At 41.1% G+C, this 15,674-nt stretch overlaps 1 protein-coding gene across 5 annotated transcripts in view; it reads left to right on the top strand.

Annotated features, from left to right (window-relative positions):
- The window catches only part of tln2b (talin 2b), a 91,163-nt gene that overhangs the window by 51,323 nt on the left and 24,166 nt on the right, over window positions 1-15,674 (top strand). For all 5 annotated transcript variants that reach the window (XR_013299585.1, XM_077596122.1, XM_077596120.1 and 2 more), the window contains 25 exons: window positions 1,214-1,397; window positions 1,478-1,591; window positions 1,969-2,077; window positions 2,452-2,660; window positions 2,891-2,989; window positions 3,340-3,507; window positions 3,726-4,020; window positions 5,837-6,003; window positions 6,644-6,772; window positions 7,543-7,656; window positions 7,819-7,932; window positions 8,001-8,135; window positions 8,611-8,739; window positions 8,857-8,959; window positions 9,830-10,038; window positions 11,054-11,173; window positions 11,315-11,512; window positions 11,962-12,101; window positions 12,574-12,667; window positions 12,988-13,077; window positions 13,176-13,298; window positions 13,498-13,641; window positions 13,833-14,018; window positions 14,124-14,264; window positions 14,911-15,092. Coding sequence is in view for 4 of the 5 variants with exons in the window: in XM_077596122.1 (XP_077452248.1) it covers window positions 1,214-1,397; window positions 1,478-1,591; window positions 1,969-2,077; window positions 2,452-2,660; window positions 2,891-2,989; window positions 3,340-3,507; window positions 3,726-4,020; window positions 5,837-6,003; window positions 6,644-6,772; window positions 7,543-7,656; window positions 7,819-7,932; window positions 8,001-8,135; window positions 8,611-8,739; window positions 8,857-8,959; window positions 9,830-10,038; window positions 11,054-11,173; window positions 11,315-11,512; window positions 11,962-12,101; window positions 12,574-12,667; window positions 12,988-13,077; window positions 13,176-13,298; window positions 13,498-13,641; window positions 13,833-14,018; window positions 14,124-14,264; window positions 14,911-15,092 (3,696 nt within the window). In the remaining variant the exon portion in view is untranslated. The remainder of the gene's footprint in view (window positions 1-1,213; window positions 1,398-1,477; window positions 1,592-1,968; window positions 2,078-2,451; window positions 2,661-2,890; window positions 2,990-3,339; window positions 3,508-3,725; window positions 4,021-5,836; window positions 6,004-6,643; window positions 6,773-7,542; window positions 7,657-7,818; window positions 7,933-8,000; window positions 8,136-8,610; window positions 8,740-8,856; window positions 8,960-9,829; window positions 10,039-11,053; window positions 11,174-11,314; window positions 11,513-11,961; window positions 12,102-12,573; window positions 12,668-12,987; window positions 13,078-13,175; window positions 13,299-13,497; window positions 13,642-13,832; window positions 14,019-14,123; window positions 14,265-14,910; window positions 15,093-15,674) is intronic.

Genomic DNA, 15,674 nt, shown 5'->3' with positions numbered 1-15,674 from the left:
TGTGTAAAAATAGTAGTATATTATGTAAAGGGGGACATAGGGGTTGAGTCTGCTGAATATTCCGTAATTAAGGGGTGTATATCTAGATACGTTGTCGTTGCATTGTCTCTGTGTATATATTAATTTGTAATGAATACAGAGTGTGTCTTTTATTGGCATAGGACTGGTTTGTTTTGAAGAGCAATAAGATATTAAGCCCAGTATTGCGGAAAAGTAATCACGCTACATGCAATCTTATCTTTTTTTTCTGAGGAAAAATGTATCTGTTTGGAGGTGAAAACATCTCAAAGGTTAAGACATCACTTATTGGATAGATTTATGCAGTCATTTTCATTTCCCAGCTGGTTGTTGTTTCTCCTAGTTTTCCCAGGTGCCCTACTGACTGATGGAACTAATACATTGGTTGTCACATTGGCTATCAGCACATACCCCCCTACCTCCCCCTACACACATACACACACACACAAGCTCTTGGAAATTTGTATTCATCAGAAAACCACAGGGTTCTCCGTTAAAATTACGCCCCTACTGTGTTCCAGCTGACTTGAAGTTGACTTGAAGTTCTGAGTACCAAAACAAACTCTTGTTGTAAAATAATCACTTCATTAATGCAGCAGTCATTTCTTCTGCCAAGGAAGGAAACTTTGTTCCTTTTTTTGTCTAATAATTTGTCTGAATAAGCTTTCTTGGCCTGGCAACAGTCATTAGTATAAGCATTGTTTTAATCACAGCTGAAATGTTTGCAAGAAGCTTTCAGCTTTTATTTTCAGTCCTAGCCCCCTTTTAAGATGCCATGATGTGACAGCTTGTTTTATGACATTACATTCTTCCTTTGTTCAAATGATGTCTACCTAGAACAAGCAAGAGTGAAAACTAACACCAGGTTGCTTAGCAGCAATTTTACAAGTACTGTATATTCAGTTGCTTTTATACTTTAACATGTCGTTTGAATTTCCGCAGGGAGTTTCACCTGCCAATAATTAATTCACCCAATGCTGTATTGAATATTAAATTGGATTAAAAGTGTATTGCTATCATTGTCAGCCAATGATTTAACCCTTAAATTTTAAGGTTTCCTCAGACTGCTCATTTTTCCTTTGATGCGTCAAGACTGCTCATTTGATCACAATGTAGAATATTTAACTCCAGACATGATGTGTTTGTGCATGCTAAACACACACATGTTGATATCTTATCCATCCTCTTCCTCAAGGTCCACAATTTTACAGCAGCAGTTCAACCGGGTGGGTCGGGTGGAACATGGGTCAGTAGCCCTTCCAGGTATCATCCGCTCTGGATCTGCTGGGTGCCCTGACACTTTCAATATGGGCACCATGCCCTCGGCCCAGCAACAAATTACCACTGGACAGATGCACAGAGGACACATGCCGCCACTAGTGAGTATATCATAATTGAGGTAAATTACCATTTCGGTTATATATGATGAAACAATCTTTTATTTTTAAATTGTTGACAGAATCTGGCCCAGCAGGCCCTGATGGGGACAATCAACAGCAGCATGAATGCTGTAAAGCAAGCCCAGGCTGACTTGGGACATGTCGATAATCTTCCTCCTCTTGGCCATGACCTGGTATGTCCTCTCTTCACTCTGTCACACAAAAAAAACACCCACCAAATTGAGATTCCACACAAGATCTAGATCCAAAATTCTGTCCTTTTGAAAATCATAATGACCAGTTTTGTAAAAAGATGAATTGTTGATACTGCAATTGTGGGAAATGTTTTGTATGGGGGTCCATTGAGTATACTTCCAATGAAAAATGTTTGGCTATTATTTCACTATTGCACATCCTGTTCTCAACTCACTCTGCTCTACTTTTTTCCCCTCCTAATGCTTTCTGGTATTAACCACAAATGTTGAATGGCTTTGGTACCAATCCAATATTCATATGGGATCAGGGTCTCCTGCTGTGTCTAAAACTCCCTTTCTTTTCCTTCCACTGAAAGGCATCCAGGGTTTGGGTTCAGAATAAAGTGGATGAGTCCAAACATGAAATCCACTCTCAGGTTGATGCCATCACTGCTGGAACAGCATCTGTGGTCAATCTCACTGCAGGTAAATGTCCAGAAGAATATAGAAGGCCTAAAAACTAAGTATCCCGGCATACAAGATACGTCTCATTTTGATGCATGATCAACTGATGCGCAGTGCATGTCTTTGCTCCTCATGTTGCTTGGCACCTATCCAGTCAAGTTCTTGCCAACCTTTTTAATAGGTTTTAATCCTTCCTCACCATCTGTTTGGTGACACTTTCCACCATTCAAATCCAAGATTTGTTTTTTAGCTGACTATTTCTCCCTCAATTTGATCACCAACTGCTCTTAATTTACTGTAACTTCAATAAGTGACATTGTTTCACTGCATAATGCATGGTAGGACTGTCTATTATTGTGGTTTACACCACATTGGTTTTGCTCTTCCTTACACAGGTGAACCCACAGAAACTGACTACACAGCAGTTGGTTGCGCCATCACCACTATCTCCTCCAACCTGACTGAAATGTCCAAGGGTGTCAAATTACTTGCTGCATTAATGGACGATGAGGTGGGCAGTGGGCACAAGCTCATGGGTGCTGCCAGAATGCTGGCAGGAGCTGTCTCAGATCTACTCAAATCTGTTGAGCCTGCAGCCACTGAGGTACGGCACCTTTTCCTTATCATAGTACTTTGGTAGTAACCATATATATTAAACATTTTAGAAGGTAAAATGTAGAAAAAGTGCAAAGAGTGAGAGCTATGCCACACTCAATGGTGAAGTCCTATCTGTGTGATTTCAAACCTGAAAATTGTGCTTGAAACGTTTTACAAGGAATATTGAGTGCAGGCCAAGTTACAGAACTGATTGTGATGATGTCATACTCTCTTCAGTCCAGGCAGACTGTGCTAACTGCAGCAGGAAGTATCGGACAAGCCAGCGGGGACTTGCTCCGTCACATGGGAGAGGGCGAGACTGATGAGAAGTTCCAGGTGGGACCCCACCCACTCCTTTTTCCTATGAGAGTGCTGGCCAAACAGGAAGACATGCAGAATATGTCAATGCACAGTTCAGTAATTGGCCCATGCTTTAAAATGAAAAGATTACTCTATGTAGAATTGTGTCATAGATCCTTTTTAGCTTTAACCCAGTCCTTTAACCACACATTGTCCACTTGTTTCCCTTTTTGCATTGACTATATCTCTATCTAGATGGGAAATAGTAATAGATAATAGTCTTATCTTGTGGTCCAGTGCAGTGGTCAGCATGCCATTCAGTTAGAGAACATGGTATTGCATGAAAAATCGTCCTCCCTTCTAAGGACATGGTTCTTCCATTGTAGGACACTCTGATGAACCTAGCCAAGGCAGTGGCCAATGCAGCTGCTATGTTAGTCCTGAAGGCCAAGAATGTGGCCCAGGTGGCCGAGGACACCATATTGCAGAACCGCGTGATTGCGGCTGCCACACAGTGTGCCCTGTCCACCTCACAGCTGGTAGCCTGCACCAAGGTAATGATGTGAAAGTTGTTTGGTTGCACAGCCAAATAGGTAGAGGACATTGTCCAATTGCATAAACAAACCTGTTTTATAGTTGTCCTTTAACAAGGTAAATAGAAATACAATGATCATGCATATGCATTTTGCTAAGTAACAAAAAATGTACTTAACAATATTTTTTTATAAAACTCCTGTGGTGTGGTGTTTTGAATTATTCTATGCTTTTGCAGGTGGTGAGTCCGACCATTAGTTCCCCAGTGTGTCAGGAGCAGCTTGTAGAGGCTGGGAAGCTAGTGGACCGCTCTGTGGAAACGTGCGTCAGAGCTTGCCGCTCAGCCAGCGACAATGGCGAGCTTCTGAAGCAGGTCGGAGCAGCGGCTGGCGTGGTGAGCCAAGCCCTCGGCGACCTCCTGCAACACGTCCGCCATTACGCCAGCTGCGGGGAGCCCATTGGACGCTACGATCAGGCCACTGACACCATCATGAATGTCACCGAGAACATTTTCACTTCCATGGGTGATGCCGGTGGGTACTCAGAAGCAGTGGCGGTCCGTGCATTTCCTAGTGACGCCTTCAGCAAAAACTATTTTATGGCTATAAAACCTCTACTGCAGCTACAGCTGCGACACATAAAAAATAATTAATAATAACCGCATACAATTGAAATATTATTTAGGAATATAGCCATATTTTACTTACCAAAAATGCTTTTTAACTGTACACAATATCCATCCTCCTTTCTTTCTTTCTTCCTTCTTTTCTATCGCCATCGAAGCTAATGCTGAAAGTCGAGCCTGTCCTGTTGTATTTCTGGCATACGTTTTTATCCGATTTAGTGCTGAAAATTTTCGTTCCCGGTTGTGACAGGCTTGCTTGCTTTGGAGTTGTCCGACCTTTCTTAATGATGTCCAGCTTTTTTTCTTGATAAGTCCATCTTGAAAATGGCTTTAAATCCACACAACACTATATTTGCTTGTGCAGCTCGCTCTTGATACAGTTTGGTAGCTCTGGCTAGTCCACTCTATCACTAGCCAATCATAGTTGGTGAAAGCGATGACGTATCCCTACGCTTGCGAGAAGGCATTGTGGGGTTACCAACTCGAAATCTGATTGGTTAATGCAACAGTCTTATCGACCCTTGTTTAATGCAGTAGAGCCTGCAGAAATGTGACATCCTTGAGGCAGATTTCTGACCCTGGCAACAAATAATGGCTGAAATGTGATTGGGTAAATGCTTCAATATGAAAACACACATCTGGAAGCAGTGCAACCAGGGGGGAAAAGCAATGAAAGGAAGCTAACAGATAAATTGGAATTATTTAATAAGTATTTATGGACAAAATATAATTAACATCAGTCTGTGATTCAGATATTTCTTAGGCCAGCAGAGAAGGCCTTGAAGGCTCTGACGGCACACCACTGCTCAGAAGTGAGGCTGCAGCAGGATGAAATAAAATAGGTGTTATAGACTCAACCCATAAAAATACTAATTTCCTAGCCTGTAATTTTCAGGGTTAGTGTAAGTACAAAACCTTTCATTAAAAAAATCAATCAATTTCTCTGGATAGGGCTTGCTGTTAACCTCGAGGACGAAAGGCTTTTTTTTCCAAATAGGCCATTCCCACAACAAATCATCAGTGATTTATGTCCCACAAGGAATCTGTATTCTCCAAGGCTGTACATGTATGCTATAAAACATCTCAATGTCTAGTTTCTCAAAGGATTCGACTGAGTGATTTCCAACCGAATGTGGATGTTTAGGAAACACAACTTTTTATAGCATACATGTGGTGCAGGGGAGATTCTGCATGCAATTTCTGGCCACAACATTAGCATCACATGTGCAATTGAAAAGGATCAACATAAAACTGCTTTCACTGTCAAAGGGAGATTCATTTATATACATAATGGAGTGTAATAAGCGTATTATTGTTGTTGTTCGCAGTCACGTAAAAAAGAACACTGCATCAGATTCAGCGGTGTTTCTTGCATAGTTTGATTTTATATTTTGGAAGGCGGATTAATGCGTATACATCCCTAGGATAGTACTGAATGTAATTGTTATGCATCCACAAATAACAAAATATTTTATGTTTCTGAAAAATCAATTAACCTTGAAACTAAAGTAAAAATAAATAAATAAATACGTCCATAAAGATTGATGCGCAGACGTCCATGGAATATATTTACCTAGCAATTTTAGTTATTGTCAATTCACATAACACCAAGAACAAAGCAGGCAGGTTGTTGAAATTTCATGAAGAACTTTTTGGTTTATTCGCTTGCACTGAATCCATCGATGACAGCATGAATGCAAGTTCTTTATTTCTTCTTTTATTAGGTGAGATGGTGCGCCAGGCCCGAGTCTTAGCACAAGCCACTTCCGACTTGGTCAATGCTATGCGATCGGATGCAGAGGCAGAAGTTGATGTTGACAACTCCAAGAAACTATTAGCTGCCGCTAAACTTCTGGCTGATGCCACAGCTAGGATGGTGGAGGCAGCCAAGGTACATTGTTTGTTTTCTTACTAATATATATTTAATGTATTAGTTGATGATTTAATAAAAATCCTGTTTCTTTTTTTGTATTGTCATTTAGGAACCAGTTTCTAATCAAAGTAGAGGATTCATTATCAGCTTAATCTATTGAAAAACAATATGCATATATATTTCCCCGGCCTCTCTAATGATGTTATGCCTCGTGATACCAGATTGAGTGCAGTGTTAGAATGATCCAAACCAACTTGCTGTACTGCCTTCATTAATTTACTGCATATTTTCACATCACTGCACACATTTGGCCTCCCATCATGTTTTCACATCCCATTTAAAAGTGTGCAGAATTTGGGGCTCTTCATAAGCTTCCAGCCCCGTTGAGCAGGATATTATCAGTGAGACATCCCGGCAGGTGAAATCCTGCTGATGGGTCATTTTTAATCAACACTTTAATTTCCACATCCCTGCTGTTATCATAGAGGACACCGCCATATTTGGCATTGGCCATCATCAAAAATCATATAGCGTTGAATACAGTGGCATCTATTGGGCCTGAATGATAAACATTATTACCTTTTATTGACAAGATCTGATTCAGGCTGTCATATTGTGAGCCAAAGGTTTCATTGTAAATGTGTGTCTATGCCCTCAGGGTGCGGCTGCTTACCCGGAAAATGAAGACCAGCAGCAGAGGCTCAGAGAAGCAGCTGAGGGTTTGCGTGTCGCTACTAATGCCGCCGCTCAAAATGCAATCAAGAAAAAGCTGGTCAGCAGGCTGGAGGTGAGTCAAAAGTGTCAGCATGCTTGCCTCTTTAAGATTGTTTGCCTGTCACTATCAACATTAGCGGTCGAAGTCAACGCAAATTCAAATATCGCAACACCACATTTAGAGCTTAGACATTTAATCTAACTTTCCTTCCTGGGTGAAATGGACATCTCATTTGTGTTGTGAATGATGTGCGCATTTGCAAAGAGCTGTGTTTAGCCTATGGCATTCATTTACCCCTAATGAGTATAGCCACTCCACTCCAACTATCAGACATTATAAATCACTGTAACCATAATGGTCACTTTTGTCACAACTGGGATGTATGAGAAAAGTGCCATGAGTATGTGTAATATACAGTACGTGTGCATGGAATTGTCAAACCGTGGATCAATTAGGCCTACTGGTGTTCCCAGGATGTCATATACTTGTCATTACTTTAAAGCTGGTGACAACTAATTAATGTGAACCAAGCAATATATTATATTTAGTCGGAAGGGAAAGAAACTGCAGCATAAAAGCAGTGCTCATTATCTTGTTGGAGAAAATACGCTTCACAGCACACAAGCAGTCTAGTTCCATTTGCTGGTCTTAGTTGAGTCTGTTCTCATAAGTATTCAGTAAGATTTCTTTTGAAAATCTAGCCACCAATATTTGTACAAATTGGATTCCTGCTGTCTCTGAGATTTTCTATTGAATACTTAGATTTAATAGCTATACCAGGCACTTTTTCTGTTAACATTCATTTTCTATTAACCCAAGTAATCTTTATATCATTTATGCAGATAGCTGCTAAGCAGGCTGCGGCTGCTGCTACTCAAACAATTGCAGCTGCTCAAAATGCTGCGGCTTCCAACAAAAATACGGTCTCGCACCAACAGCTTGTACACAGCTGCAAGGTATGATCACCATTTTTTTTTTGCTCTGTTGAAATCCCTGTCAAATGTGAACCGGGTAAACAAAGCCCAATGCTATTTTTATTGGTATGGAAAACACAATTCTTTACTGGTTTTCGATTTTTAGTCATGAGGCTGTAAATAACCATGATGCACCGTTTGTAGGCAGTGGCAGATAGCATTCCTCAGTTGGTTCAAGGCATGAGGAGCAGTCAAGCCCAACCCGAAGAGCTTGGGGCCCAGCTTGCCCTCATTATGGCTAGCCAGGGTTTCTTACAGGTCAGACCTTCAACCATCCATCATGGAAGGGTTAGTCTGATTGTGATTGACGTCTTGTTCTCTTTCAGCCTGGAAGTAAAATGGTGGTGTCTGTGAAGTCAGCTGTTCCGACGGTGGCAGACCAAGCTGCTGCTATGCAGTTGGGTCAGTGTGCCAAAAACCTGGCAACTTGCTTGGCAGAGCTACGGACGGCCGCCCAGAAGGTTTGACACGTTTGAAAAGTTGTCGAACTGATAAATAATAATATTAGAAAGTTGTGCCACCATTTCAATCATGTTGTACTGATGCCAGTACTAAGAAGGGCACCCCAATAAAGGACTAAAATCCTAGCATCGGTAGAAGTGAGTACTAGGAAATAAACGTGTGTACTCTTTGAGCTTGTCTCCAACTTGCCAGATTCAGAAAATTGCAAGATGAAGAAATTGGAAAACTCGATACTGGTTCCGACATAGTAGCAACCAGGCAAAGGTATAACAAACGTTTGAGTCTCGTTTTATCGCCTACTTATTTTGTTATGAAGATGCACTAGTTAATTTCATAGTAGAGGTGAGAGTATCAGGTAAGGCAAAAGAATCAGGAGCTTTGTTTATGGTATCAACAAAACTTTTACCTGAACGAGGGCGTTTTGCCTGCTCGGCCAGCATGCAAATAACATCTACATCTGTGCGTTGTTTAAAGGCTCATGAAGCGTGTGGTCCTTTGGAGATCGATTCAGCCCTCAAAACGGTCCAGACGCTCAAGTGTGAGCTGCAGGATGCCAAAATGTCTGTTATTGACAGCCAACTTAAACCTCTCCCTGGGGAATCGGTGAGCCCATCATCTGCTCAGTGAATTCGTATTGCAATGAAAAACGTTCAAAGCATACAAAGGGGGGTCATTTCAGTTTAATGGAGGTTGTTTCTGTGTGTCTTGCTGTGCATATAGTTGGAGAAATGTGCTCAGGATTTGGGAAGCACATCCAAGGCCGTGGGCTCTTCCATGGCCCAACTGTTGACTTGTGCCGCTCAAGGCAATGAACATTACACGGGTATGCGAGGTGTTTTCAAGCTGTTTAATCAAACAATGCACTGTCTAAATGTCCGTGTTCGCTTGGTTATAAGTTGAGCAAATTCTGGCTTCTTTTTTTTGCCCTTTAAAGTCTGCCAAGTAGAGAGGAAAACATTTTACTTTCCCTGATATGACTACCGCCTTAATGACAATTTTCTGAAGACTTGACTCTTTTGAGGCCCAATGGGGATCTCAGAAGAGACATGAAGGCTTAAAGAATGTCTTTCCCTAACAATGAACGCTCACAGGCAGCTCATCATGCTGTGGCCCAGGGTGCTGCCGGCTACTCATTAATCTTATTTTCACTAGATTTAACATTCAATCAGCAAATGGCTCCTCTTGGCTGGTTAAAGCAATTTGGTGCATTTTTTTCTGCTATTCTTTTGGTATCTAAAATATGGTGTACATCACATGTGTGGGATTAAGAATGTGCGGTCTGGTATTTTTGAAAACATAGAACATTTAAAACACATTTTCCATATTTCGTTAAATAAAATATTCCAAGTGAAAGGTAAAAATAATCAATGGAAAAAGATCACTTACCCATTTTTAACTAGTTTCAGATTAAAATTGAGTTTACAAGCTGATCCGACCTCAGTGAATATTCCCAAGGCAACTCATAATGTGGATAAATGGTTTGTATGTCCTCCACATGCCTGAATGGATGACTAATCGTCTCGTGGGGGCGCTTCTGCTTCTAATTTATATATTTTAGTCTATGCACAAAGTCGTTCTATCATTGCTACTGAATGTCTTTTACTAACAGGTATCTTTCTACAAAAACAGTCATTTCTTTCTGCTAAGTGACAGACGCTGCTGTAATTCTTTCATGCATCTGTTTGGTTTACAGGTGTGGCTGCCAGAGAAACCGCACAGGCTTTAAGGACGTTGGCACAGGCAGCCAGAGGTGTCGCAGCCAGCACTAAAGAGCCTCAGGCTGCAGCTGCAATGCTGGACTCGGCCCAATGTGTCATGGAAGGCTCATCAATGTTGATCCATGAGGCCCATCAGGCCCTGGTACATCCAGGTGATGCTGAAAGTCAGCAGCGACTTGCACAGGTAGAAAAACTCTCGCAGGATAGGATATTATTCCGCTCATTTTCAACAATGAACATTTGTTCAAGCTAAAACTGCCCGTAACAAGTGTTTCAGTGGTAAGCTTGAGGAACTGCAGTATATGACTACTCACTATACATAAATTAGGTCTTACACATTTAAGAGAATGCAGCAAAAAAGGGAAGAAAACTTGATCTTCTGAACATACAACAACATATAGTGTAAAGGTGGATCCTTTTTTTATACTAGAAGTAGCCATTTTTAAGTAATGTATTGCTACTTTTTGTTGTTTGCTTTGAAAGATGGATCTTTAATACGAATAGTCATAATTATAAAACGTTTTTGAAGAAGTAGCTGAATGATTCTGAGTAAAATTATTGAGAGGTTAAAAAGTGACATTTTATCTTGATAAACATCGCTTGTACTTGCAGTTTCCTTGTCAAAAATAATCAATGTCCTCTTTTGGAGAACGCAAATCGGTTCTTGTCTGTTTTAAATTAAAAAAAAGAATCTTTAAATGGCCGCTTTTGTTTTCAAGGTCAAATGCGTCATCAATATCATAGGGAATTGTATTTATTTAAACACTGAGTCTGTGGTTTTATTCAATATTCAGTAACCACATCACGAATAGGTTTCAATCTAGCTTGTACTCCTTCAAATGGCGTTCAACGATTCCAATCAGTCACTTCCATCTGGTCTTAAATGTGAGCATTTCATCTTCCCTCAGCAATTTCTCTCACACCCATCAAGCTATTTTCATTCTGCGTCACCTGCCTTGTGTTTCACTCCCAGGAACGCTGGAGCGAAACATACTCTTTACGGCCATATGGGGAATTAATGTATTGTCTGACATTTGTCTGCGACAGTGACATATATTAATGTCACAGATTACTTTGCACTCTGAGCCCAATTTGCATTTGAGATGTTTCACAACATTGCTCTGGGACATTGCATTATATGCCTCATTGTTAGAATGACTAATGGTAGTCCAGTAACGGGTGATTGTCCTGCGTTTCAGGTGGCCAAAGCCGTGTCGCACTCGCTGAATAATTGCGTCAACTGCCTGCCAGGCCAGAAAGATGTTGATATGGCTCTTAGGAGTATTGGAGAAGCCAGCAAGAAGCTGCTGGTGGACATTGTGAGGCTTGCTTGATTTTTATATTGAGAGAAAAACATTTGCAATTGGGAGTTTCTTAATTCTTGATTGAAGATTAGTACTTTAGTTCATTTCATTCTGTAACCGCATCTAAATGATGACCGTTTGGGTGTGTTTTCGAAGCTTCCCCTTTGCAGTAAGACATTCCAAGAAGCACAGACTGATCTAAACCATACAGCAGCTGAGCTCAACCATTCCGCCGGCGAGGTCGTTCACTCCTCTCGAGGAACGAGCAGCCAGCTGGCAGCTGCCTCTGGGAAGTTCAGCCAAGACTTTGATGAGTTCCTGGACGCCGGTGTCGAGATGGCAGGACACACCCAAGTAAGTTTGCATATCAGTCAAGTGCGGAGTTTATTGTCACCGCCAGTGAAGTCACCCCAAATGTCTATGAAAACAGAGCTGTTATATTTTTGTCATTTTATTACTTCCCATTCAATGTCTTTTGTAATTGGATAGATCAAATTCATTTAGGCACATTGCTTTGCCCAAGAGCCAACTGTAATGAGATCTTGTAACGTTCATGTTCTGGTTATTTTGTTCATTAGTGTAGGAATATCTTTGGGGAGCTGCGCTGATGTGGCATGAAACTCAAGCATTAATAAACCTCAAACGGGAAGCAGGTGGTGGGCGGCCCGAAATTCATCATCTGCAAAATGTCCAATTCAATTGCAGTAACCTATTAGTTTATATCATGTCTGAACATGAGCAATATATGATTCAGTTTGAAATTGTTCTTCAAAATCACATATTTCTTTGTATTGGCTTTGCAGAGCAGGGACGATCAAATCCAAGTCATTGGTAATCTGAAGAACATCTCAATGGCTTCCAGTAAACTTCTTCTGGCTGCCAAATCTCTATCTGTAGATCCAAGTGCAGCCAATGCTAAGAATCTTCTTGCAGTTGCAGCACGGTGAGCCCTGGATGTATCATTTACCATCGCCAATGTAATATTTTGACACGTTTATAATGTGGTAGTGTTGCCCGTAAAGGACTCTGTATAGGTTTTCTTTCCATATAATTCGTGAATTTGAGTTTATTAGATGGTGCAGGTGCATTCTCCATCCAATGTATCCCAAACCCAATTTGAATTTGTAACAGTTTGTGAAAAATATAACCTTGTCCGTTCAATGTTGCCTGGTGGAGAGAAGCCAGGCAGCTGCTCCCGTAGGGCTTTGGGCCTGACTGACTTCTCTCTGTCTAATTAGGAAGATGGAAGCCTTGGCTGGAAGCTGTCTTGCTCAGCAAGGCTGAACCATAAACCCGAGCAAATTCTGTCACTCCTGCACATGCCCGCGCATTATTGTGCAAAGCTTTGTTTGCCTGTTGTGGTAAAAAGCAAGGACTGGCAAATGTGAAGTGAAAAAGTTGACTGTGTGTTTCAGAGCTGTGACAGAAAGCATCAACCAGCTGATCACGCTCTGTACACAGCAAGCTGCAGGACAAAGAGAGTGTGATAATGCCTTGAGGGAGTTGGAGGTAGTCTTTTTTTCCGTACCATTACACCATATACGGCAATCTGGAGTTAAGATAGATTGCTTGGGTGACTTTCAGTCTAATTTCCTATTCCAAAACAGAATCATTCATTGTAGACATGCTTAAATTAGCATTAAACCCAATTTAATTACGGAAATGAATTATATGATAATAAAGCTGCACATTTTAAAAGTGTTGGATAACAAAGTACTTTATGGCAGTAAGCTCATTAGAGTGTTTTTTTTTCACATTTGATTGAGAATCTAATCAAACTGTCTTATGTTATCATCATTTCATTTATAACATTGTGTGGGTGTATATAGGCTGTCAGAGGGCTCCTAGATAATCCCAGTGAGCCCATCAACGAACTGTCCTACTTTGACTGCATCGAGAGCGTCATGGAAAATTCAAAGGTACCTGTCTTCAAAATTCATTTCTGTACTGTATTAATGATTGAGTGGACCAATGAAACCGCAATGTTTTTCAACTTTGTTGTTATGACTTTTCTTAGGTCCTCGGAGAGTCGATGGCAGGAATCTCACAGCATTGTAAAACATGTGACGTGGCTGCTTTTGGGGATTGTGTGGGCGTGGCCTCCAAGGCCCTCTGTGGACTGACAGAGGCTGCAGGACAGGTGAAAAAAATGTTGTGTTCTTAAAAAAAGAACTTGATGAATACCCATACTATAAGAAAAACGTAGGGGAATTTGTTCCTAATTAGAAAATTAAGGCATTCTATAGTATTTCTAATGGAGAAAATGACCAGGAAAGGTGCTAAATATGTCTTCCAGGAAGCTTTTACTTTTCTTCTGACGTATTACATATCTCTTCTAGGCCTCTTATCTTGTCGGAGTATCTGATCCCAACAGTCAGTCAGGCTACGAGGGCCTAGTCGATCCCATCCAGTTTGCACGAGCCCATCAAGCCATACAGATGGCTTGCCAGAGTTTAGTGGACCCAACGAGTAGCCCCTCACAGGTAAGAATTTCCCAGATTTTGATGAACGATGGGAAAAATGTCATCCACAGGCCTTTTCTCTTTAATCTGACTCACTTGCCAATTTAATGCATTTAATTCATGTACAGTAGCTGTTCCCACATAGAGACAATATATCATGAAAATGTTTTCTAGTTGTATTGAACTCCCTCTATTGTCCTTGGGTTTTTCAGATCTTGTCAGCAGCAACAATTGTGGCAAAGCACACCTCGGCTCTGTGCAATGCCTGCCGCCTTGCTTCCTCAAAGACCTCCAACCCTGTTGCTCGAAGACAGTTTGTTCAGTCAGCCAAAGAGGTGGCCAATACTACCGCCAACCTGGTCAAGACCATCAAGGTCAACTCCCCAACGGAACAAAACGTTGAGTGAAAATTTAATATCATATCTCTTGAGGATTTCTGTGTGTAAATATTCAATCCACACAGCCATATTCTTGTCGTTTCATATGGAATGTCTTGTTTTTAGGCTTTAAATGGAGATTTTTCAGACGACAACAGAAATAAATGTCGAGTAGCAACTGCACCACTCCTTGAGGCAATAGAAAATTTGTCGACCTATGCCAACAATCCTGATTTTGCAAGTATCCCGGCACAAATCAGCAACGAGGTAATCTTTCCTAGAAATGCCTGTTTAAATCCCAAATGTATGTTATTTCTCTTCTGCTGAACGCACATTTTTCACCTAAAACGGATTCCAGTGTTTGATAAGGGCTTCTATTTTCAGAAACCTTCTGTTCCTAAATGTCATCATGCTGAGACCCCACAGCTAGTTGCTTAAAATAAACCTATTTACAAAAAGAACAGGAAGGTTTGTGATCTTAAATGTGCTGAGAATTTGAATCGTTCTCATTTCTTGTATCGTTGACAGTCAGAATCTCGCAAAGATACGATTTCGTGTTGTCAGTCAGTAGAAAAGTCCTCGCAAAGTTTTACAAAAGCTTTATGGCTTTAATCTGTTGGAGGGCAGTGTTTAACGGCACTCACGCCCTTACTGCTGCTCTAATCTTCATCTTGTTAATCTAATTGTCAAGGGAGGCTTGTCCTCGGATCATAAAGACTGAAGGTGTTTCTTCCAGTCTCTCTGTAAAGATGTCTTTCTAATCTCATTCCTATGTTCGATTGCTCACTTGATCTCTCCACTGTAATGTAAGGAACAGTAACAAATCTGTATTATTAATATATAGCTAAATCCTCATTGATGGCTTTTCACCAGAGCCGTTATTCCACCTGCTCTAATGTTGGCTTTTCCACAGGGTTCAGTCGCCCAAGAACCAATTGTTCGTTCAGCACGCTCCATGCTTGATAGCTCCACTTACCTTTTGGAAACAGCACGGTCGTTGGTCCTCAACCCCAAAGATCCCCCCACTTGGTCTATACTTGCTGGTCACTCGAGAACAGTTTCTGACTCCATCAAGAGCCTCATTACTTCCATCAGGTTGGTTTGAAATCCATTCTCATTTAAAAAAAAATAAAAAAATTCATGACATGAAGTCATTTAGTTCTATTCATGAGAGATAATAATAATAATAATAATAATAATCGGACATAGGCCATGTCGTCATTACCACAACACAAAAAAGCCTACTTGTCATCACACGCAGAAACTGCGTGTGACGAAATTGATGGTGCTTCTCCATAAGCTACGTTTAATCGGCAAAAGACCTAAATAAGTGTAAGTTACGGACTTGTAATTTGTCATTCCGCTGTTGTGGATACAGGTCGCTTACCTCTCGATTACCGCACACTGTCTGACACTTACCTTACTGTCTGCCACTTACCTTCCTTCAAGTCAGCCAGCAGGAGGCAGATCACCAACCAACCATCTATTCATATGCCGCAGAAGGGAATGTGTGGTATGTTAGCGCGAGTTTAGATGTCTGATGGATGTGGGGAAAAAACTGTCCTTAAGCCTATTTGTCCGAGCTTTGTGGGACCTATAGCGTCTGCCAGAGGGCAGCAGCTGGAACAGATTGTGACCAGGGTGGTAAGGGTCCCCTATGATGTTCTTGGCTCTGCT

The sequence above is a fragment of the Stigmatopora argus genome, chromosome 3, assembly GCF_051989625.1.
Source record: "Stigmatopora argus isolate UIUO_Sarg chromosome 3, RoL_Sarg_1.0, whole genome shotgun sequence".
Lineage (NCBI taxonomy): Eukaryota > Metazoa > Chordata > Actinopteri > Syngnathiformes > Syngnathidae > Stigmatopora > Stigmatopora argus.
The sequence above is the reverse complement of the archived record's forward strand: the minus strand, read 5'-3'. Positions and strand labels throughout refer to the sequence as shown.